Consider the following 16,756-nt stretch of genomic DNA (forward strand, 5'->3'; position numbering starts at 1 on the left):
TATGTCTGTGATTTCGGGCTTAGGATCCTCACATGTGGTGGTGTGCGTGACGGTGTCACATGTGGGTGTGTCTGTGACAGTGTCGCTTGTGACTGTGTGTTGTGTGATTTCGGGCTTAGGATCAGCACATGTGTGTCTGTCTGTGACTGCTTTACATGTGGGTATGTCTGTGATTTCGGGCTTAGGATCCTCACATGTGGGTGTGTCTGTGACTGGGGCGTTGCTGCGTTGATGTATGATTGCGGGCTTTGGAGGTTCATGTGGGGGTGTGTCTGTGACTGTGTCGTCTGTGACTAACTGGTGTGTGATGTCGGGCTGAGGATGATCACATGTGGGTGTGTCCGTGACTGTGGCGCCTGTAACTACGTGCTCAGGTATTCTGGGTGTAGTAGCATCACATGTGGCGGTGTCGGTGACTGCTTCACGTGTGGGTATGTCTGTGATTTCGGGCTTAGGATCCTCACATGTGGGTATGTCCGGGACTATGTCGTGCGTGGGTATGTGCGTGACGGTGTCACATGTGGGTGTGTCTGTGACTGCGTTACCGGAGCCTGGTGGTTGTGTGATGTCGGGCTTAGGATCCTCACATGTGGGTATGTCTGTGACGGTGTCGCTAGTGAGTGTGTGTTGTGTGATTTCGGGCTTAGGATCCGCACATGTGGGTGTGTCTGTGACAGTGTCGCTTGTGAGTGTGTGTTGTGTGATTGCGGGCTTAGGATCCTCACATGTGGGTATGTGCGTGACTGTGTCGTGCGTGGGTATGTCTGTGATGCCGGGCTGCGGATGATCACATGTGGGTCTGTCTGTGACTGTGTCACTTGTGGGTATGTGCGTGTCTGCGTCACGTGTGGGTCTGTCTGTGACTGTGGCGCCTGTAACTGCGTGTTGTGTGATGTCGGGCGTAGGATCTGCACATGTGGGTATGTGCGTGACTGTGTCGTTTGTGAGTGTGTGTTGTGTGATGTCGGGCGTAGGATCAGCACATGTGGGTGTGTGTGTGGCTGGAATGGGGGCGTCGCAGGTGGGATGACGGGCGTGGTAATGACGGGGTGGATCCAAGGCGGAGGAAACATGGGTGCCTGCAGAACCCTGGTTTGTGCTAGGAGCATCCAAGGAACTACTATGCCCCTTTCCGTCCCGCATCAAATCCTGCGCAAACTCCTCCACTACAATCTTCCAATAGTCGTCTTTGACGTTTTCCCACACGGTCGCTTCACATTCGTTGAGCACTTCTAGATGTAGTTCGATGATCGTGCGCTTATGCACGCGTGGTTGACGTCGTCGTCGGGCGGCGGGCAATCTGCGGGGCTGCCTATCCCTAACCAAGGTGTACCCGAAATCGGGTGGCGGGCGTTCGCCGCGTTGCAAATGGTCTAGTATGTCTTCGTCGAGTGGCGGTGACGGCACGTCACGTATAGTTCGATATGTTCGTCGTCGTCTTTGTCCGAGGTAGGCAAAATACTAAGCAGAAAAAGGGGGGTAAAGAGCAGGGTGAGGACGGTAGGATACAAGGAATGAGCGCGGCTGTAGCAGTATATTGGTTCGAACGATCATATATTGGAGCCGCTTGGGATGTTCTGCGGTATAAACATCCTGCACATGCGGGATTCCGTGATTGCCATATATACTTACCTTCCATAGGAAGAACGCAATGATCCCGATGCCAACCACCGCGGGAATGATCGCGGGGGTATAGGGGATGAGATTCTTGGGGTCGAATGGTGTCGATGGAGGGGGAACAAAGTGAGCTACAGCATCTTCCCCCGCCTTGGGGGGTGATGGCTGCACTGGTGATTGTGGTGATGTTGGTGATAAGGTTTCTGATGATGGTGTCTGCGTTACTGTTGTTGTGGTTGATAGTTCTGGTCCTTGAGCTGGAGTTGAGGTTTCTGAACCAGAGGATAAGTTGCTTCCACTTCCCCCCCCGCCTCCACCACCACTACTACCACCCGTACCACCAACAGCTCCAGCACCGCCTTTTCCTGCCTCACCAGACACACCACCTCCAGCACCTCCTGCGGCCGGTGCGCCGCTGCCGCTGGGGCTGCTGCTCCCCGATTGATTTGGGTTCGGGTTCGGTTTTGGTTTGGGTGGATTGAGAGGAGGGGGGTCATCGTTACCGCCGCCATCTACGATGGCACTGCTGGCATCCGCACCGTCCGCTTTTCCATCCTTCTCAGGTGCAGCAGGTTGCCCCGCTGGATGTGTTTCCCCGGTGGAGGGAACTGAATCCGCTTGACCAGTTGGACTGGTGGGAACCACGGGATCTGATGAACTGGGTTGACCTGTTCCTGGATGTTCACCCAGGGAAGATGGTTGCCCCGTATCAACATTCGTGGGGTCTTCCGGTGTATTGGTTATTACTGTACGCGGTGCCGAATCCTGAGTGGTACTTGGGCTCCCATCTTCACTCTTAGTTTCTGCGCCCGGCTTCACCTCCGTTCCAGCAGCGACTGAACTGCCCGCTGGAGAAGGCTGCGCACCTTCCCCTTCCGCTGACTTATCCTTACCAGCTTCCACAACCTTCGCGTCAGTCTTGTCATCTGAACATAGAAGCAAGGGGAAGAATATAGAGGTAACTAAGTTTTCAGGGGTGGTTGTCCACATAGTGCGGTTGTCCGTCGTTTCACGACATCACCGTCGCTGGATGGTTGTCCATGCGTCGTCGGCCATGCTGGGTCGGCACCATTGGTGCCACGGTGCGAACGGTGGTTGGCAGGTGCCACCCCGGGAAAAGACTCTCTGTCTGCCACACAACACACAACACAACACACACACACAGTGTGTGTTCGCGTGTGTCGGTCTGCATCTGCCTCGACGTCTGTCTACAGCTGCATCCCGCGACGGACCCGTTTCTCGGCCGATCGCTCTCGCTCATTCGACGTTTGGTTTCTCTCTCTGGCTCTCGCTCCGTGTGGTCTCGCCCTGACTCCGTGTGGTGTCTGCCGCTGTCGCCGGAAAAGTTGTTGTTTCTTTTTTTTTTTGTTTCCGTCGCGTCCTTTTCTGACTGTTCATTATGCGTACCTATGGGTACTGTAGGAGTAGTATGCGACATGCCTATGGATATTTCTATGGAGCGCGCAGCACCGGGGAGACCCATGGGACCCCTCCCAATGAGTTCGTCGACCTCGTCCTTCTTGTTCACGTTGTCCGTATTCTTGAGTTCCCGCTCCAAGCACTTAACAATTTCTTCTGGATCCGCATTTTCCAGGTCTTCACACTTTCGTACATTTCCTGGAGTATGTTCCGGGGAACCCTCCTTACTTATATTCTCTCCTTTGGCCTTACCCTTTACTTTATCCTTGGACTCCGTGCTCGTCCTCTCTCTCTCTGCTCCTGCGCCTGCTCCTCCTCCCCCTGGGGATGGTGCTGTAGGAGACGGATCTGATGGTGGAGGGGGTCCTGGTGGTGGAGGAGGTGGTGGTGGTGGTCCTGCTGGTAATTCTGGAGATGCCGGTGCTTGTGGTTGCGATGGCGGCAATGACCTGCCTCGTGCGGGATCCCCGAGTTCGGGTCCTGCACTTGATTTACCTAAGATGGGGAACCCAAGAAACATGGTAGAAAGATGATAACAAAAGCACACAAGTGGTACAGAAAGAAGGGGCCGGGACGGTGCGGTCACGTAGCGGCAGGGTGGGGGTCCGGCTCGATGCAGTGGGTCGGCTGCATGGGTGGATGCAGTGGATCGAGGTAGGACTCGGTGAACTGGGTGAGGCGACAGCAAGCGCACGGTGAGGTGAACTCGGTGGACTCCGTACTCCGTGAACTGGGTGACGCGGCAGCAAGCGTACGGTGAGGTGGACTGCGTACGCAGTGAACTAGGTTGCGATGGTAGCAGTACAACTTTTATTTGTCGCCGTGATCTCGTCCGCCGTGCCGCTGCATCCGTCGCTACATGCTCGCCGTGGCCGCTGCACGGCACGTTCCACGCTCCCGTCGTGACTGCACACGTCAGCTTAACGACGGGGTGCTGCTGTTCCGCCGCGTGCGTGTTGTTGTGGTGCCGATGCGTTGGTCCGTTCTCGTGTGCATGCGTGTTGTGGCGACCGCAGTCGTACGGTACTTAGCGTGCCGTATTAGTGCTTTCTCCCATCGGGCCTTACCTGACGTGTCCTTTGATGTTGTGGTTTCCGGCGATGCTGCAGCCGCTGGATGTGCTGCAGGATCCTGGGCGGGTTTTTGGTCGGTTGTGGACTGTGCATCGGAGGGCTTTGCTGCCGATTCCCCTGCTATTTTTTTCTCCTCTTCCAGCTTCTTTTGTTTAACTTCTTTCTCCAGTGCTCCCAATTTTGCCTTAATTCCTTCCTTTATCTTTTGCACATCTTCTTCCTTATTAATTTGCTTTTGGCCTCGTCTTGCGGCCTTGCACTCTGCTCTGTCTTCTATTTCTCGTATTTTCTCCATCATTTGTTCATTTCCGTGGAACCAATTCGTGATCGCATCATGCACCTTCACTCCTCCAATTCCAGTACCCTTATGGTCCGCCCACTTACATATATTGATTTCCACCCCCGAATCTTTCATACTGTCTTCCATCTGACCCATTACATATAATGCATACTCTACACCGTTCTTGTTCTGACAGTTCGCTTCTATTAGCATGTACATATAAATACTCACTATGACACACCTTATAAACTTCTTTAACTCTCCCTCCTCACCCCAATCCGCCCCTGCTTTGCCTAAACCTTGTGTCCAATCATTCTTGAAATATAGCGCAAGCAGCATGAGTCTGCACATTGCTTTCTCTGGGCTCTTCCATGGTACCCGTACCCGGTGACCATATTCAGTTTCGTCACATGATGAAGTCAACATCTTTTCGTACTCTTCGTTCTGTATAAAATCCACAAACTCATTCAATACGACTTGTATGTCGTTCCATATGCTCCTCTATAATGTGAAAGATCGGAAAAACATAAATTTTACGTTCAATCGATGCATACTTACTGTGGTCGCACAGTGCTCTATGCCAACTGTCCACTAAAAAATTATGCATACATTTTGCTCACATTCCTATTGACCTTGTTCCGTTGTTCTCATTGTGCTAAAATAACTTACACTTAATCGGTCCTGGTCCGCTACTCGCCTTCGTTCTACCCACTGCCTTATTAAATCTGCCCAATGCTGAACCATTTTGGCGCATGTATCCTTCCTGATACTATTCCTACGTTATAATTCAATGCAGTATAATTGAATCCTCACGGTCCATAAATAATTATCCTGCTTCGCGTTGTTCTACGTCATGGAAGAGTCCAGACAGTTCGATGTTCCCCTGTTGTGTTATTTATCTAATACTGTATCCTATAATCAACATGTCCGTATAGTGCGCTGCGGCAATACTGTTGTATGCAGTACTGCGCACAAGAATATATTATACTCCTCTTATGGGCAGCACGCAATAAAAGATGATTCCTCCATCACTGAAACAACAAAGGCTAAACTAAAGCCCATTCTGTGTTGCAATACGTTCGGAACTGCTGTCACGCATATCTGTCATCTTCCATATTTATAGAATAGTACTCCTTCACAGGACTCGAGCACGCAATTCCGCACATAAACAGCACTTTCGCACGTTTACTCTACGTGAGACGTATAAATCCTATTATTCGTGAAACCATATGTATATAAAGTAAGAACGAGAGAGAAAGGAAAAGAAAAAGGAACACAAAACAGGCAATAGGAGGAACCTAAGGAAAAACAAATAACAAAAGACCAAAAAACAAAAACAAAGGAAAAAATAGGAACAACACTACACACAACGCGTCATGAATACCGCCCTTACTGCACGGGTTTACACTGAACCCATTCACACACACTGTGTCTCTGTGTGCGTACACCTAAAACCCCTTGTACACTACAAACCGCAGTAATAACAACATCAATGTCTACTGCCGTCCTTGCCGATCCTTGTTGGCCGTCCCACAAAATATGTGTGTTCCTTCTCCACCCCTCCGCTCTCTCTGTCCTCCCTCTCTGTGATCCCCCTCTTTCTGGATGCTTCCCTCGAAAACTGCTTACTCGGACAATCGTGTTTACCCGGCCGCGTTTGCTCGGAGAGACAATCTGTCCTCCTTCTTACACTCGGCGGCAATGTGCTTTAGCCGACCGCGTTGGTCGACGCGTTTGCTCGGAGAGACAATCTCTCCTCCTTTCTTACACTCGGCCACTTCGTCGAATCGGTCTTGCACGTGGCCGCGTGGGTCGACGCGTTTGCTCGGAGAGACAAGCTCTCCTTATACGCGAATGCGTATGCGCGTGCTGTATGTGTTCTGCACTATACCCGTAGAATGCACGTGCGCATCTTTTAATAATTAAGTTCACATAAAGGAGAATTCTACCCATTCATATTATTCATTTAAATGTACATATTATATGCATGTAACCGGTACGCACCTGTTCCTATGGTCATGTTAAAAGAAGTTGACAAGATAACGCTAGCAAAACAAAGCAAAAGTAAGCACAAGTAAGCAGAACAGAGCAGCAAAAAAAAAAAGAACGTATGGAATAGTGCATACAAGAAATATACTATGTATATCACATAATGAAGTAAACGTGGTCTAATGGTAGCATGCGTTATGTCGCATGCATATGCGCCGTCATACTAATGTCACATATTCTGTAATAAAGCATCCACATATAACTCCCGATCGTGCATACTATTCTCGAGCTCGCACGCCTCAATGATTAATGCCAGGATCAGTATCCATGTTTGAGCGGTTAACGGTTTTTTCATGTAAGGTTGCTTATGCAGTGGTTGCGACCGCGGTAAATCTCTCACTCTGAGCATATCTTCTGCGGCCATGACGTTTTCCACTTCTACGTCTGTTTCAACTCCAGGTACTTCGCCTTTGTGCGATTGTGTCTCCTCCACCACAGTATTCAACAAACGTTGAAACCACGCCTCCGCGTTATACATACGCATTTGCCGATGTTGTTTTGCAACCCATTCTTTCCATGCGTGCTTCTTGCTGTCCATGGTTGCGGCTTTCCTGTTCACACCAAATGCGTCGTTTGTCGCATGTTGTTGATAATATTGTTTCCAATCCGCTTTTAATTGCAAAAACCGCGTTTGCGTCGTGCACTCCCGCAAAAAGTACTTGTTGCGGTCAATCCAGTTAATCCAATGGATGCAGTCCAACGTCTCGTCACCGTGGTCGAAAGGGCGATGTTGATCATCGTGTAACTGTATGGTTTCCATACACTTCCATGGATCATGTTCATTCGGTGGAGACGGGTCCGTTGCTAACGGTATGTTTTCCATACAATTCCATCGGTCATCTTCGTTAGGTGCAGAACGGTCCGTTGCTAACTGTATGTGTTGCATACTACTGCAACGATCGGGGTCGTGTGCATGCGGTGCACAAGGGCCCGGTGCTAACTGTATGGTTTCCATACAACTCCATGGATCCGGGTCATGCGGTGGACAAGGGTGCGTTTCTAACTGTATGTTTTCCATACAACTCCATGGATCGGGATCGTGTTCATGCGGTGCACAAGGGCCCGTTGCTAACTGTTTAGTTTCCATACAATTCCATGCATCGGGGTCCTGTTCGTTAGGGCGACAAGGGTCCGTTCGTTCGATGTCAGTGGGTCGATCGAGGGTGGAGGAAACATTGATCCCTGGATAACCCTGGTTTGTGCTAGGAGCATCCAAGGAACTACTATACCCCTTTCCGTCCCGCATCAAATCCTGCGCCAAGTCACGCGAAAACTCCTCCACGACAATCTGCCAGTATTCGTCTTTGACGTTTTCCCATTCGGTCGCTTCACATTCGTTGAGAACTTCTAGATGTAGCTCGATGATCGTGCGCTTATGCACGCGTGGATGACGTCGTCGTCGGTCGGCAAATTTATCGCGACGTCGTGCCCTAACCATCGTGTAACCGTAATCGGGTGGCGGCAGTTCGCCACGTTGTAGATGGTCTAGAATTTCTTCGTCTAGTGGAGGTGACGGGATGTCACGAACGGTTCGATATGTTCGTCGTCGTTTGTGTCCGAGGAAGGCAAAATACTAAGCAGAAAAAGGGGGGTAAAGAGGAGGGTGAGGACGGTAGGATAAAAGGAATGAACACGGTTGTAGGAGAATATATGGAGTGGAACGATCATATATTGGAGCCGGTAGGGATGTTCTGAGGTATAAACAGGCTGCACATGCGGCATTCCCTGTTTGCCATATATACGTACCTTCCATAGGAAGAACGCAATGATCCCGATACCAACCACCGCTGGAATGATCGCGGGGGTGTAGGGGATGAGGTCCTCCCAAGTTAGGGTCGGAGCATCAAGGGCAGGAGGAACGTTTGAAGAATCCGCCTTTGGACTGGGGGGTACGCCCCGTGGACCCTGTGGGGTACCTAGACCATATGATCCACCTAAATCACCTTTTGCTTTGAGGGGGTTCAGGTCTAATCCGAATCCAAAATCTGCAGTGTTCTTTATACCATCAGCAACATCATTGGCGTCGGGATCACCATCGTGCGTAGGAGGCTTAGTCCCGTCTGTTGCTGTTCCTGTTGATGGTGTCGGCCCTGGTGCCGGTGCAGATGGTGGTGGTGGTTCCTTGGCTTTCTCTTCTGCCGGTGCTGGTGTTGTAGGTGATGCCGCCTTTGCTGCCTCCTGCGGGTTCCCATCTACTGTACCCGCCGGAACAGTATCACCTATAAGTTAAAGTGAGCAAGAAGAAGGCTGTGGATGTGCTGAACATAAGCCTTATGTGGTGGATGGTCGGCGACACGGTTCTCTTCGGTCCATTCGCTCATGGTTGGTTGGCTGCCGATCGGTTGACCCCCGGTCCGTCGCTCGTGATCGGTCGCTGGTGGTTGGTCCCATAGTGGACCAGGTCCGTCGCTCGTTGGTTGGCCATGCTCGGTCGGCATGCGTCGGGGACGGTGCCACTCCGGGAACAGACTCTCTCTCTGTGTCCCACAACACAACACACAACACACACAGTGTGTGTGTCTGTGTGTGTCTGTCGACGTCTACATCCAGCGGCCGACCCATCGCTGCGCCGATCGCTCGTCCGCTCACTCTCATTCGCCGTTTGGTTTCTCGCGCTCCGTGGTTTCTCTCTCTCCTGAAATTGTGTGTTTTTTTTGTGTGTTCTACAATTATAATATGGGTCGTAGGGTATTTGTACCGTGCTGCGCAGTAATGGGAAAGATTCGAGTACCTTGTACATTAGTTTCCCCGCTGGGAGCACGGTCTCGTGTAGCATTTTTTGTGTTCTCCACAGTTTTCGGGGTGGACTTTGCTCTTTCCTCCTGTTTTGCGAGTTCCTGCAGAATTTTACATGGTGCTTCCGCCCCATAATTGTAATTAACAGGCGTAATACTAACACTTGAAGCACCGGAGGATATTACAGTAGTGCTCTGTGGACCGGAGTCCGTTTGTTCACATATGCTCTTATAGTCTTCAACCGCGGACGATCCCGGTTGTCGTGGTTCTGGCGTTGGCGAAGGTAGTGTTGGTGGTATTGTTTCTTTTCATCCCAGGGGTTTGCATATAATGATGAATCCTCCTTTTTTGTTTGAATCATTGTACACTGACCCTCGCGTTCTTATATGCCTCACGCTCAGTCTGCTTTCATCTTACCTTTACTATCTGGAGCTGGTCCAGCATCTGCCCCTGATGCGTGATCCTCCTTTGGTCCGGTTGGACCTGGTTCACCCTTTGCTCCAGTTTCTCCCTGTGGACCAGCTGGTCCTGCATCACCCGGTGCGCCTGTGTTCTCCGCTGGACGTGCGGGTTCTGGTGGAGGAGGTGGTGGTGGTCTTGCTGGAGGTTGTTCGTCATCGTCCTTCCTTGCTACGTCTCCTCCTGTTCCTGTTCCCTGTCCTGGTGTGCCTCCTGCTACCGGTTTCGGCGTCGCTGGTGTTGTCGCCATCGGCTTCGCACCTGCTGCAATGAAGAACGAAAAGGAAGAAACATGGTAGAAAGATGATAAAAAAAAAAAACGACACAAGTGGTACAGAAAGAAGGGGGCCAGGACGGTTCGGTCAGGTAGCGGCAGCAAGCGCACGGTGTTAGAGAGAGCGCACGTTGTTAGAAGAGGACAAAGACAGGAACAAAGGGGGGCGCACTCGGTGAACGTGGGCTAGATGGTAGCAGTACAACTTTTATTTGTCGTCGCCGTCATCTCGTCCGCCGTCCCGTTCCGTCAGTGTGCACCGCCCGTCTCCGCTACCGCTACCGATGCTGTTATTGCTGCCGTAGTCTACACTCGTGGCCGCCGCTACCGCTACCGCGTCCGTCGTAGTCAACGCTCAACCGAAGTGGGGCACACGAAGTGAGGCCGAGAAGAGGCAGCGCTGTGCTGTTCCCGCCCGCGTGTGCATGTTGTTGTGTTGTGGCGGCATCCGTATGCGCAGTCGTACGGATCGTAACGTTAGCGGCCGTATGATGCCGTATGCGGCCATAGTCGGTATCGGGCGTATGTTCGTAGTGTTACAAATCGTATTCTTACGTGTCGTTTCGGTGGCGTCCTTGTGCGCGTTCTTCGGCACGTCCTGAAACGCCTCCTGTGCTTGCTGCAGTATGTCGTCTGTATCTTTCGCGACGTTCTCAATTATCTTTGTTACCGCTCCTTCCAGCTGCTGCTCTGCGTCCTGTATTTTCCTCTGCCCTTCTTCGCTCAAACGTTCTTTGAGCGTGCGCCCTTCTGTGTTCCCATCCTTAATAGGGTTGTGCGGGTGGTCTATCTGCTTAATATAATCTGTCCATCTTTCTGTACACGGCATTGCCTGCTCCATTTGTGCTATTTCGTTCATTATTTCCCCGTGGTGCATGAGCCACTCTACGACTTTCAAATTTATTGCGTGTGCCCACCTTTCATGCCCTTGGTACCCACATGCTGTACACCTGCCTTCTATAACGGGACCGTTGATCGCTCCCACTCCATTTATGCCCGCGCTCTTCATATCCCTGAATGCTATCCGAGAATACTCTACGCCCCTCTTGTATCCTTTTTGCTCTGAACAATACTTCTCCTTCAGTAAATGTCCAAAGATATTTACCACTTCACACCTGAACATATCCTTTTCTTCCGGCGTGATGTCGACCCCGTCCGTGTTAGCGCTTGCGCTATGGCCCCACCCATTTGCGAAGGCCCATGCAACACTCATAACTCTGCACCGTACGACATCTGCTACTCTTTGTTGCGTATGACTGTCATTGCCCTTGCCGAAATCATTCCAACCAGTATTATAACAGTTTGCACCATATGCTTCATTGAGGTCGTTGTGGTCCTGCATATATTCCGTAAATGCCTGCAACACTTGCTTCCACTTGTTCCATGCGTTATCCTACATGTTGCACATGGACATTAAAAAAGTGCCCATGGGCACATGTTACCTATGTGCTTGCACATAAATACATATACATTCTCACATGTATGCATGTGACGTTATGAAAAAATTGCGTGTGTTTTTATTCGTGTTGCCTCTGCATCTTTTCTCTCTCTGTAATCTAACTTACATCACGTGGAGGCACCACGTACACCGCGTTACGCCCTTGCTGCACTATTCTTTCTCCTGTACACTCCTTGTCCTGCGGGTTCGCCATGTTCCCGTTCTCGTGCTGACCTCCTACGGCAACTGCCGTACTAGGCGTACCACCCTTACCACCACCACCAGATGATGTCGTCGTCATGGCACCGCCCGTTGTCGTCGTTACCGTTTTCTTCGTTCCCGAGTCCGGCGGTTTCGCCGCTACTGGTTTGGCAGGAGGTGCTGGTTTGGCCGGGGCGGGTTTAGGTGCCTGTGGCCCGTCGCCTGAACCTCCTGCGGATGGTATGGACTGTGCTGTTTTCCGGTCTTTTGGTGCCGAAGGTTGTGACTTCGGCTTCGAGGGTTTCGACTCCTTCAGCGGTGGTTTGGGTTTCCTTCCTGGTCCTATTCCAGGGCGTGGGCGCCGCGGGTTAGAGGCTGGATCCAGTGTGTTGGAAGTTCCTTTCGTTCGTGGTTTCCCCGTTCTTACAGTTTCACCAATGTCCCATACTTTTTCTTGTACGTTCTTCCTTATTTTTTCCCTCATAGTACACCTTGTACGCGGCTCCAAACTCTGCTGTATTAGTCTCTTAAGATGCATGGACGGGGCCGTGATATTTACGTCAATTAATTCCATGAGTTCTTTTGTATCCTCATCATGTTTCGCTGCCTGCACCGTTGCTATACATTGCTTAGTACTCTCCGGCTGTTGCTCGTTCTTCGTCTCTGTATCCTGCCACCTGCATTTTGCTGTTGCCCCGTGTCCACTTGTAGCTTTTCCTATTACGGAACCTTTCTTCCATTCTTGCAGGCGGTCCCCTATGTGCTGTCCAATAATTCCTGACCCGAATATGAATTTACCATAATCCCTCTCTTCGCACAGTGCCGGTTCAATCGGTCCCCTTAATATTGTTGCTCCTTGCTGTAACTTCCCGCGAACTTTCTCTATTATATCTCGGTGGTCACTACTATTTCCATATATTTGGCCCAAGACCTCACCTGCTAATATACATTTCAGGTACTCGTCAAACTGGTCCGCTGAAAGTGCCCTTACTGTTCTTTTTGTCCAATTATCCCCATATAATTATACCCTCTCATGTACAGCAGAATGCTCATAATTTCATTACATCTACTAATGCATAATCTATCATCCGCTCCACTATATAACTCTCCGCAGATGCCACTATTCCAGCCATTCCTACGGCTAATTACAGTTGTTACCTCTGTGAAGATATCATCAACATCCCTATATATGCGATTCTGAAGATGAAACAGTTCATATATATGTGTGAAATTGCTCTTTGTGTTTACATTCCCTTTGTCGACTTGACTGCATGGATTCTCACTTTCCCTCAGGCACCTGTATTCGCCACCTACTGCACTGTGGTCTTGTACATAGGACGTTACACGCTCTACGACATGCACATGAATGAATGCACTCACATACATGGCTATCCATCTCCAATACATATAAGCATACTGTCAAATGTGACATTCCGGTACTTCTAACACTGCACTTAACGGAACTTACCAAATAATTCCTTCCATTAACTAATTTCTTCTTTATTACATAAAGCGTCCAGGCATTCACAAACTTCAACTGCCACACTGATGCAGTCCCTGTAGACATATTGAACACAGTTTATTCCCCTTCTTAAAAAAAAAAGTACACGACTACTACTACTACTACTACACACCACTCATTAACAACAACAACAAATACATACACACACCCCGTCTCCGGGTCACCCCGTCTCCGTCAACGCCTCTCCCGTCAACGCTTCTCCCGTCAACGCCTCTCTCGTCAACGCCGCGCGCGTGAAGGCCTCTCCCTCACCCCGTTCTCCGTGAACGCCTCTCCGTCACCCCGTTCTCCGTCAGCGCAGTCTGCGGCAACGCCGCTCCCGTCAACGCCTGTCGGTCACCCCGTCTCCGTCACCCCTTCTCCGTCAACGCGTCTCCGTCACCCCGGCTCCATCACCCCGTCTGCGTCAACGCTTCTCCCGTCAACGCTGTCTCCGTCAACGCTTCTCCCGTCAACGCCTCTGCCGTCAACGCCTCTCCGTCACCCCGTCTCCGTCAACGCTTTCTCCGTCAATGCCTCTCCGTCAACGCTTTCTCCGTCAACGCTTTCTCCGTCAACGCTTTCTCCGTCAACGCCTCTTCCGTCAACGCTTCTCCGGCACCCCTGCTCGGTCACCCTGTCACCGTTGTAGAAGGAAAAAAAAAAAAAAAGTACTACTACACTACCATACACACAAACGCGTCATGAATAGCCCGCCTGGCCCCTTTCTACACCGGTCTCCACTACACGCCTGTCACGCACACGGTCTCTCTGTGTGCGTACACCTAAAACCCCTTGTACACTACAAACCGCAGTATAACAACAACATCAATTCTTCGTGCCGTCGTTGCTACCGTTGTTGCCAACGCTGTTCGCCCTCCCACAAAATATGTGTATTCCGTCGTCCCCCTGCCCCGCCCACTGTTTGCGCCCTCTCTGGATCTTGCTCTCGCACCCCTTACTCTGCCACGTCGTCGAATCGCTTCACGCGGAGAGACAATCCTCGTCCTTCTTACACTCGGACAAGCCTTCGTCGAATCGTTGTTACACTCGGCTACTTCGTCGAATCGTTGTTACAATCGGCCGCTTTGGTCGACGCGTTGCTCGGGGAGACAATCCTCCTCCTTCTTACACGCGGCTACCTCGTCGAATCCGTCTTACTCGGACAATCCCGTTTACCAGACCGCGTTGGTCGACGCGTTTGCTCGGAGAGACAATCGCTGCTCCTTCTTACACTCGGACAATCCTTCGTCGAATGGTTCCTACACTCGGCCACGTTGTCGAAGCCTGCTTACACTGGGACAATGCTGCGTCGAATCGTGGTTACACTCGACGACAATGCGGTGTACGCGGCCGCGTTACTCGACGCGTTTGCTCGGAGAGACAATCCTCCTCCTTCTTACACGCGGCTACAATGCGGTTTACGCGGCCGCGTTTGCTCGGAGAGACAATGTCTCCCTCCGTTCTTACACTCGGCTACGTCGCAGAACCCCGTCTTACGGGGAGGGGCGCGTGTACTGGGAGACACAAGCCCTCCTCCTGCTTACACTCGGCACAATGCTTACTCGGCTACTTCGTCGACTCGGTGTTGCACTTGGCCACGTTTGCTCGCAGAGACAATCTCTCCCTCCGTTCTTACACTCGCCACAATGCTTACTCGGCTACTTCGTCGAATCCTTCTTACACGCGGCTGCTGCTTCGAATATTTCTTACACTCAGCTGCTTCGTCGAATCGTTGTTGCGCGGCGACACAATCTGCTCCTTGTTAAACGCGGCTGCGTGCGCGGACAATGCGGTTTACGCGGCCGCTTTGGTCGACGCGTGTGCTCGGAGAGACAAGCTCTCCTTATACTCGAATGCGTATGCGCATGCTATGTGTTCTGCACTATACCCTTAGAATGCACGTGCGCATCTTTTAATAATTAACTTCACATAAAGGAGAATACTACCGCTGCATATTATTCATGTAAATGTACATGTTATATGCATGTAACCGGTACGCACCTGTTCCTATGGTCATGTTAAAAGAAGTTGACTACACAGAAAAAGAACAAAACCAAGCACAAGTAAACAGAAGTAAGCAGAAGAGAGGACAAAAAAAGACGGTATGGAATAATGTAAACCCGAAATACATTATGTATATCACATAATGAAGTAAAAGTGGTGTACGAGTAGCATGCGCGATGCCGCATGCATATGCGCCGTCATACTAATGTCACAGTTGCTCCAATACGTCATCCACATATAACTCCTTCTCCTGCAAACTGCGTTCGACCTCGCAGTGTTCTATGACTAATGCCAGGATCAATATCCATGTTTGAGCGGTTAACGGTTTTTTCATGTAAGGTTGCTGATGCAGTTGCTGTTGTGGTAAATGTCGCACTTTCAAAGCTGATCCGCCGTCCAGTGCTTGTTCTACTTGTAAGCCTTTTTCTACAGGTGGCCCGTGTTCTGTTACAAATGTGGTCGGTTTTTCATCTACTGTGTGTATGTGACTCACTCCTTGCACCTTTCGTATCTGTTCCGGCATGCGGTCTTCCTCTGTGACTACTCCTGTCTCCTCGATATTACTCCATAGGTGTTGAAACCACTCCTGTTCACTATACATACTCATGTGCCGATGTTGTTGCGCTACCCATGCTTTCCATGCGTCAAGCTTGTTTATCTTCAGGGTTGCCGCTGCACCGAATTCACGCTGCGCGGATACTACGTTGTCTTCGTGTTGCGCCATGTGCTCACGCAGGTATTGTTTCCATTCCGATTTGAGGGCATTAAACCACGGCTGCGTCGTGCACGCCCGCAATAGATGCTTGTTGCGGTCAATCCAACGCAGCCACGTGGTAGTGTGGGATGTGGTTATGTCTGTGATGTCGGGCTGAGGATGATCACATGTGGGTGTGTCTGTGACTGCGTTACCGGAGCCTGGTGGTTGTGTGATTTCGGGCTTCGGATCCTCACATGTGGGTGTGTCTGTGACTGCGTTACCGGAGCCTGGTGGTTGTGTGATTTCGGGCTTAGGATCCTCACATGTGGGTATGTGCGTGACTGTGTAACATGTGGGTATGTCCGTGACTGTGTCACATGTGGGTATGTGCGTGACTGCGTCACGTGTGGCTATGTCTGTGATGTCGGGCTTAGGATCCTCACATGTGGTGGTGTGCGGGACGGTGTCACATGTGGTGGTGTGCGGGACGGTGTCACATGTGGGTGTGTCTGTGACAGTGTCGCTTGTGACTGTGTGTTGTGTGATTGCGGGCTTACGAGCATCGCATCTGGTTATGTGCGCGATTGCGTCACATGTGGGTATGTCTGTGACTGTGTCACGTATGGGTGTGTCTGTGACGGTGACACATGTGGATATGTCTGTGATTGCGGGCGTAGGAGGTGCACGTGTGGGGATGTCCGTGACTGTGCCACATGTGGGTGTGTCTGTGACTGTGTCGCATGTGGGGCTGTCTGTGACTGTGTCGTGTGTGACTGCGTGTTGTGTGATGTCGGGCGTAGTATCTGCACATGTGGGTATGTCCGTGACTGTGTCGTGTGTGGGTGTGTCCGTGACGATGTCGCTTGTGAGTGTGTGTTGTGAGCTTGAGGGCTTAGGATGATCACATGTGTGTGTGTCTGTGACTGCGTTACCGGAGCCTGGTGGTGGTGTGATGTCGGTTTTAGGATACACATGTGATCGTGTAAGGAATAGCAGTGTTTCAGG

At 50.9% G+C, this 16,756-nt stretch overlaps 3 protein-coding genes across 3 annotated transcripts in view; all 3 read right to left on the bottom strand.

Annotated features, from left to right (window-relative positions):
- AK88_05444 (uncharacterized protein) overlaps positions 1-5,133 on the bottom strand; it is a gene marked incomplete at both ends in the record, with an annotated part of 7,724 nt that extends 2,591 nt beyond the window's left edge. Inside the window, 6 exons of the mRNA XM_012483046.1 lie at positions 156-908; positions 1,089-1,461; positions 1,633-2,579; positions 2,830-3,531; positions 4,104-4,890; positions 5,059-5,133. Coding sequence (XP_012338469.1) covers positions 156-908; positions 1,089-1,461; positions 1,633-2,579; positions 2,830-3,531; positions 4,104-4,890; positions 5,059-5,133 — 3,637 coding nt within the window. The remainder of the gene's footprint in view (positions 1-155; positions 909-1,088; positions 1,462-1,632; positions 2,580-2,829; positions 3,532-4,103; positions 4,891-5,058) is intronic.
- A 1,474-nt stretch (positions 5,134-6,607) lies between these two features.
- On the bottom strand, positions 6,608-12,932 carry AK88_05445 (uncharacterized protein; the record flags this gene model as incomplete). Its single annotated transcript, XM_012483047.1, has 7 exons — positions 6,608-8,011; positions 8,185-8,657; positions 9,170-9,442; positions 9,592-9,897; positions 10,463-11,300; positions 11,473-12,482; positions 12,611-12,932. 7 exons carry the CDS (start codon positions 12,930-12,932, stop codon positions 6,608-6,610), a joined length of 4,626 nt encoding a protein of 1,541 aa, XP_012338470.1.
- Positions 12,933-15,262: 2,330 nt separating this feature from the next.
- AK88_05446 (uncharacterized protein) lies at positions 15,263-16,189 on the bottom strand (the record flags this gene model as incomplete). The annotated part of the gene is made up of 1 exon (XM_012483048.1): positions 15,263-16,189. A coding segment is annotated over one exon (927 nt), but the record flags the coding sequence as incomplete, so codon positions are not given.
- Between the last annotated feature and the right edge of the window lie 567 nt (positions 16,190-16,756).

This window comes from Plasmodium fragile (genome assembly GCF_000956335.1).
Source record: "Plasmodium fragile strain nilgiri unplaced genomic scaffold supercont1.134, whole genome shotgun sequence".
Taxonomy (NCBI): Eukaryota; Apicomplexa; class Aconoidasida; order Haemosporida; family Plasmodiidae; genus Plasmodium; species Plasmodium fragile.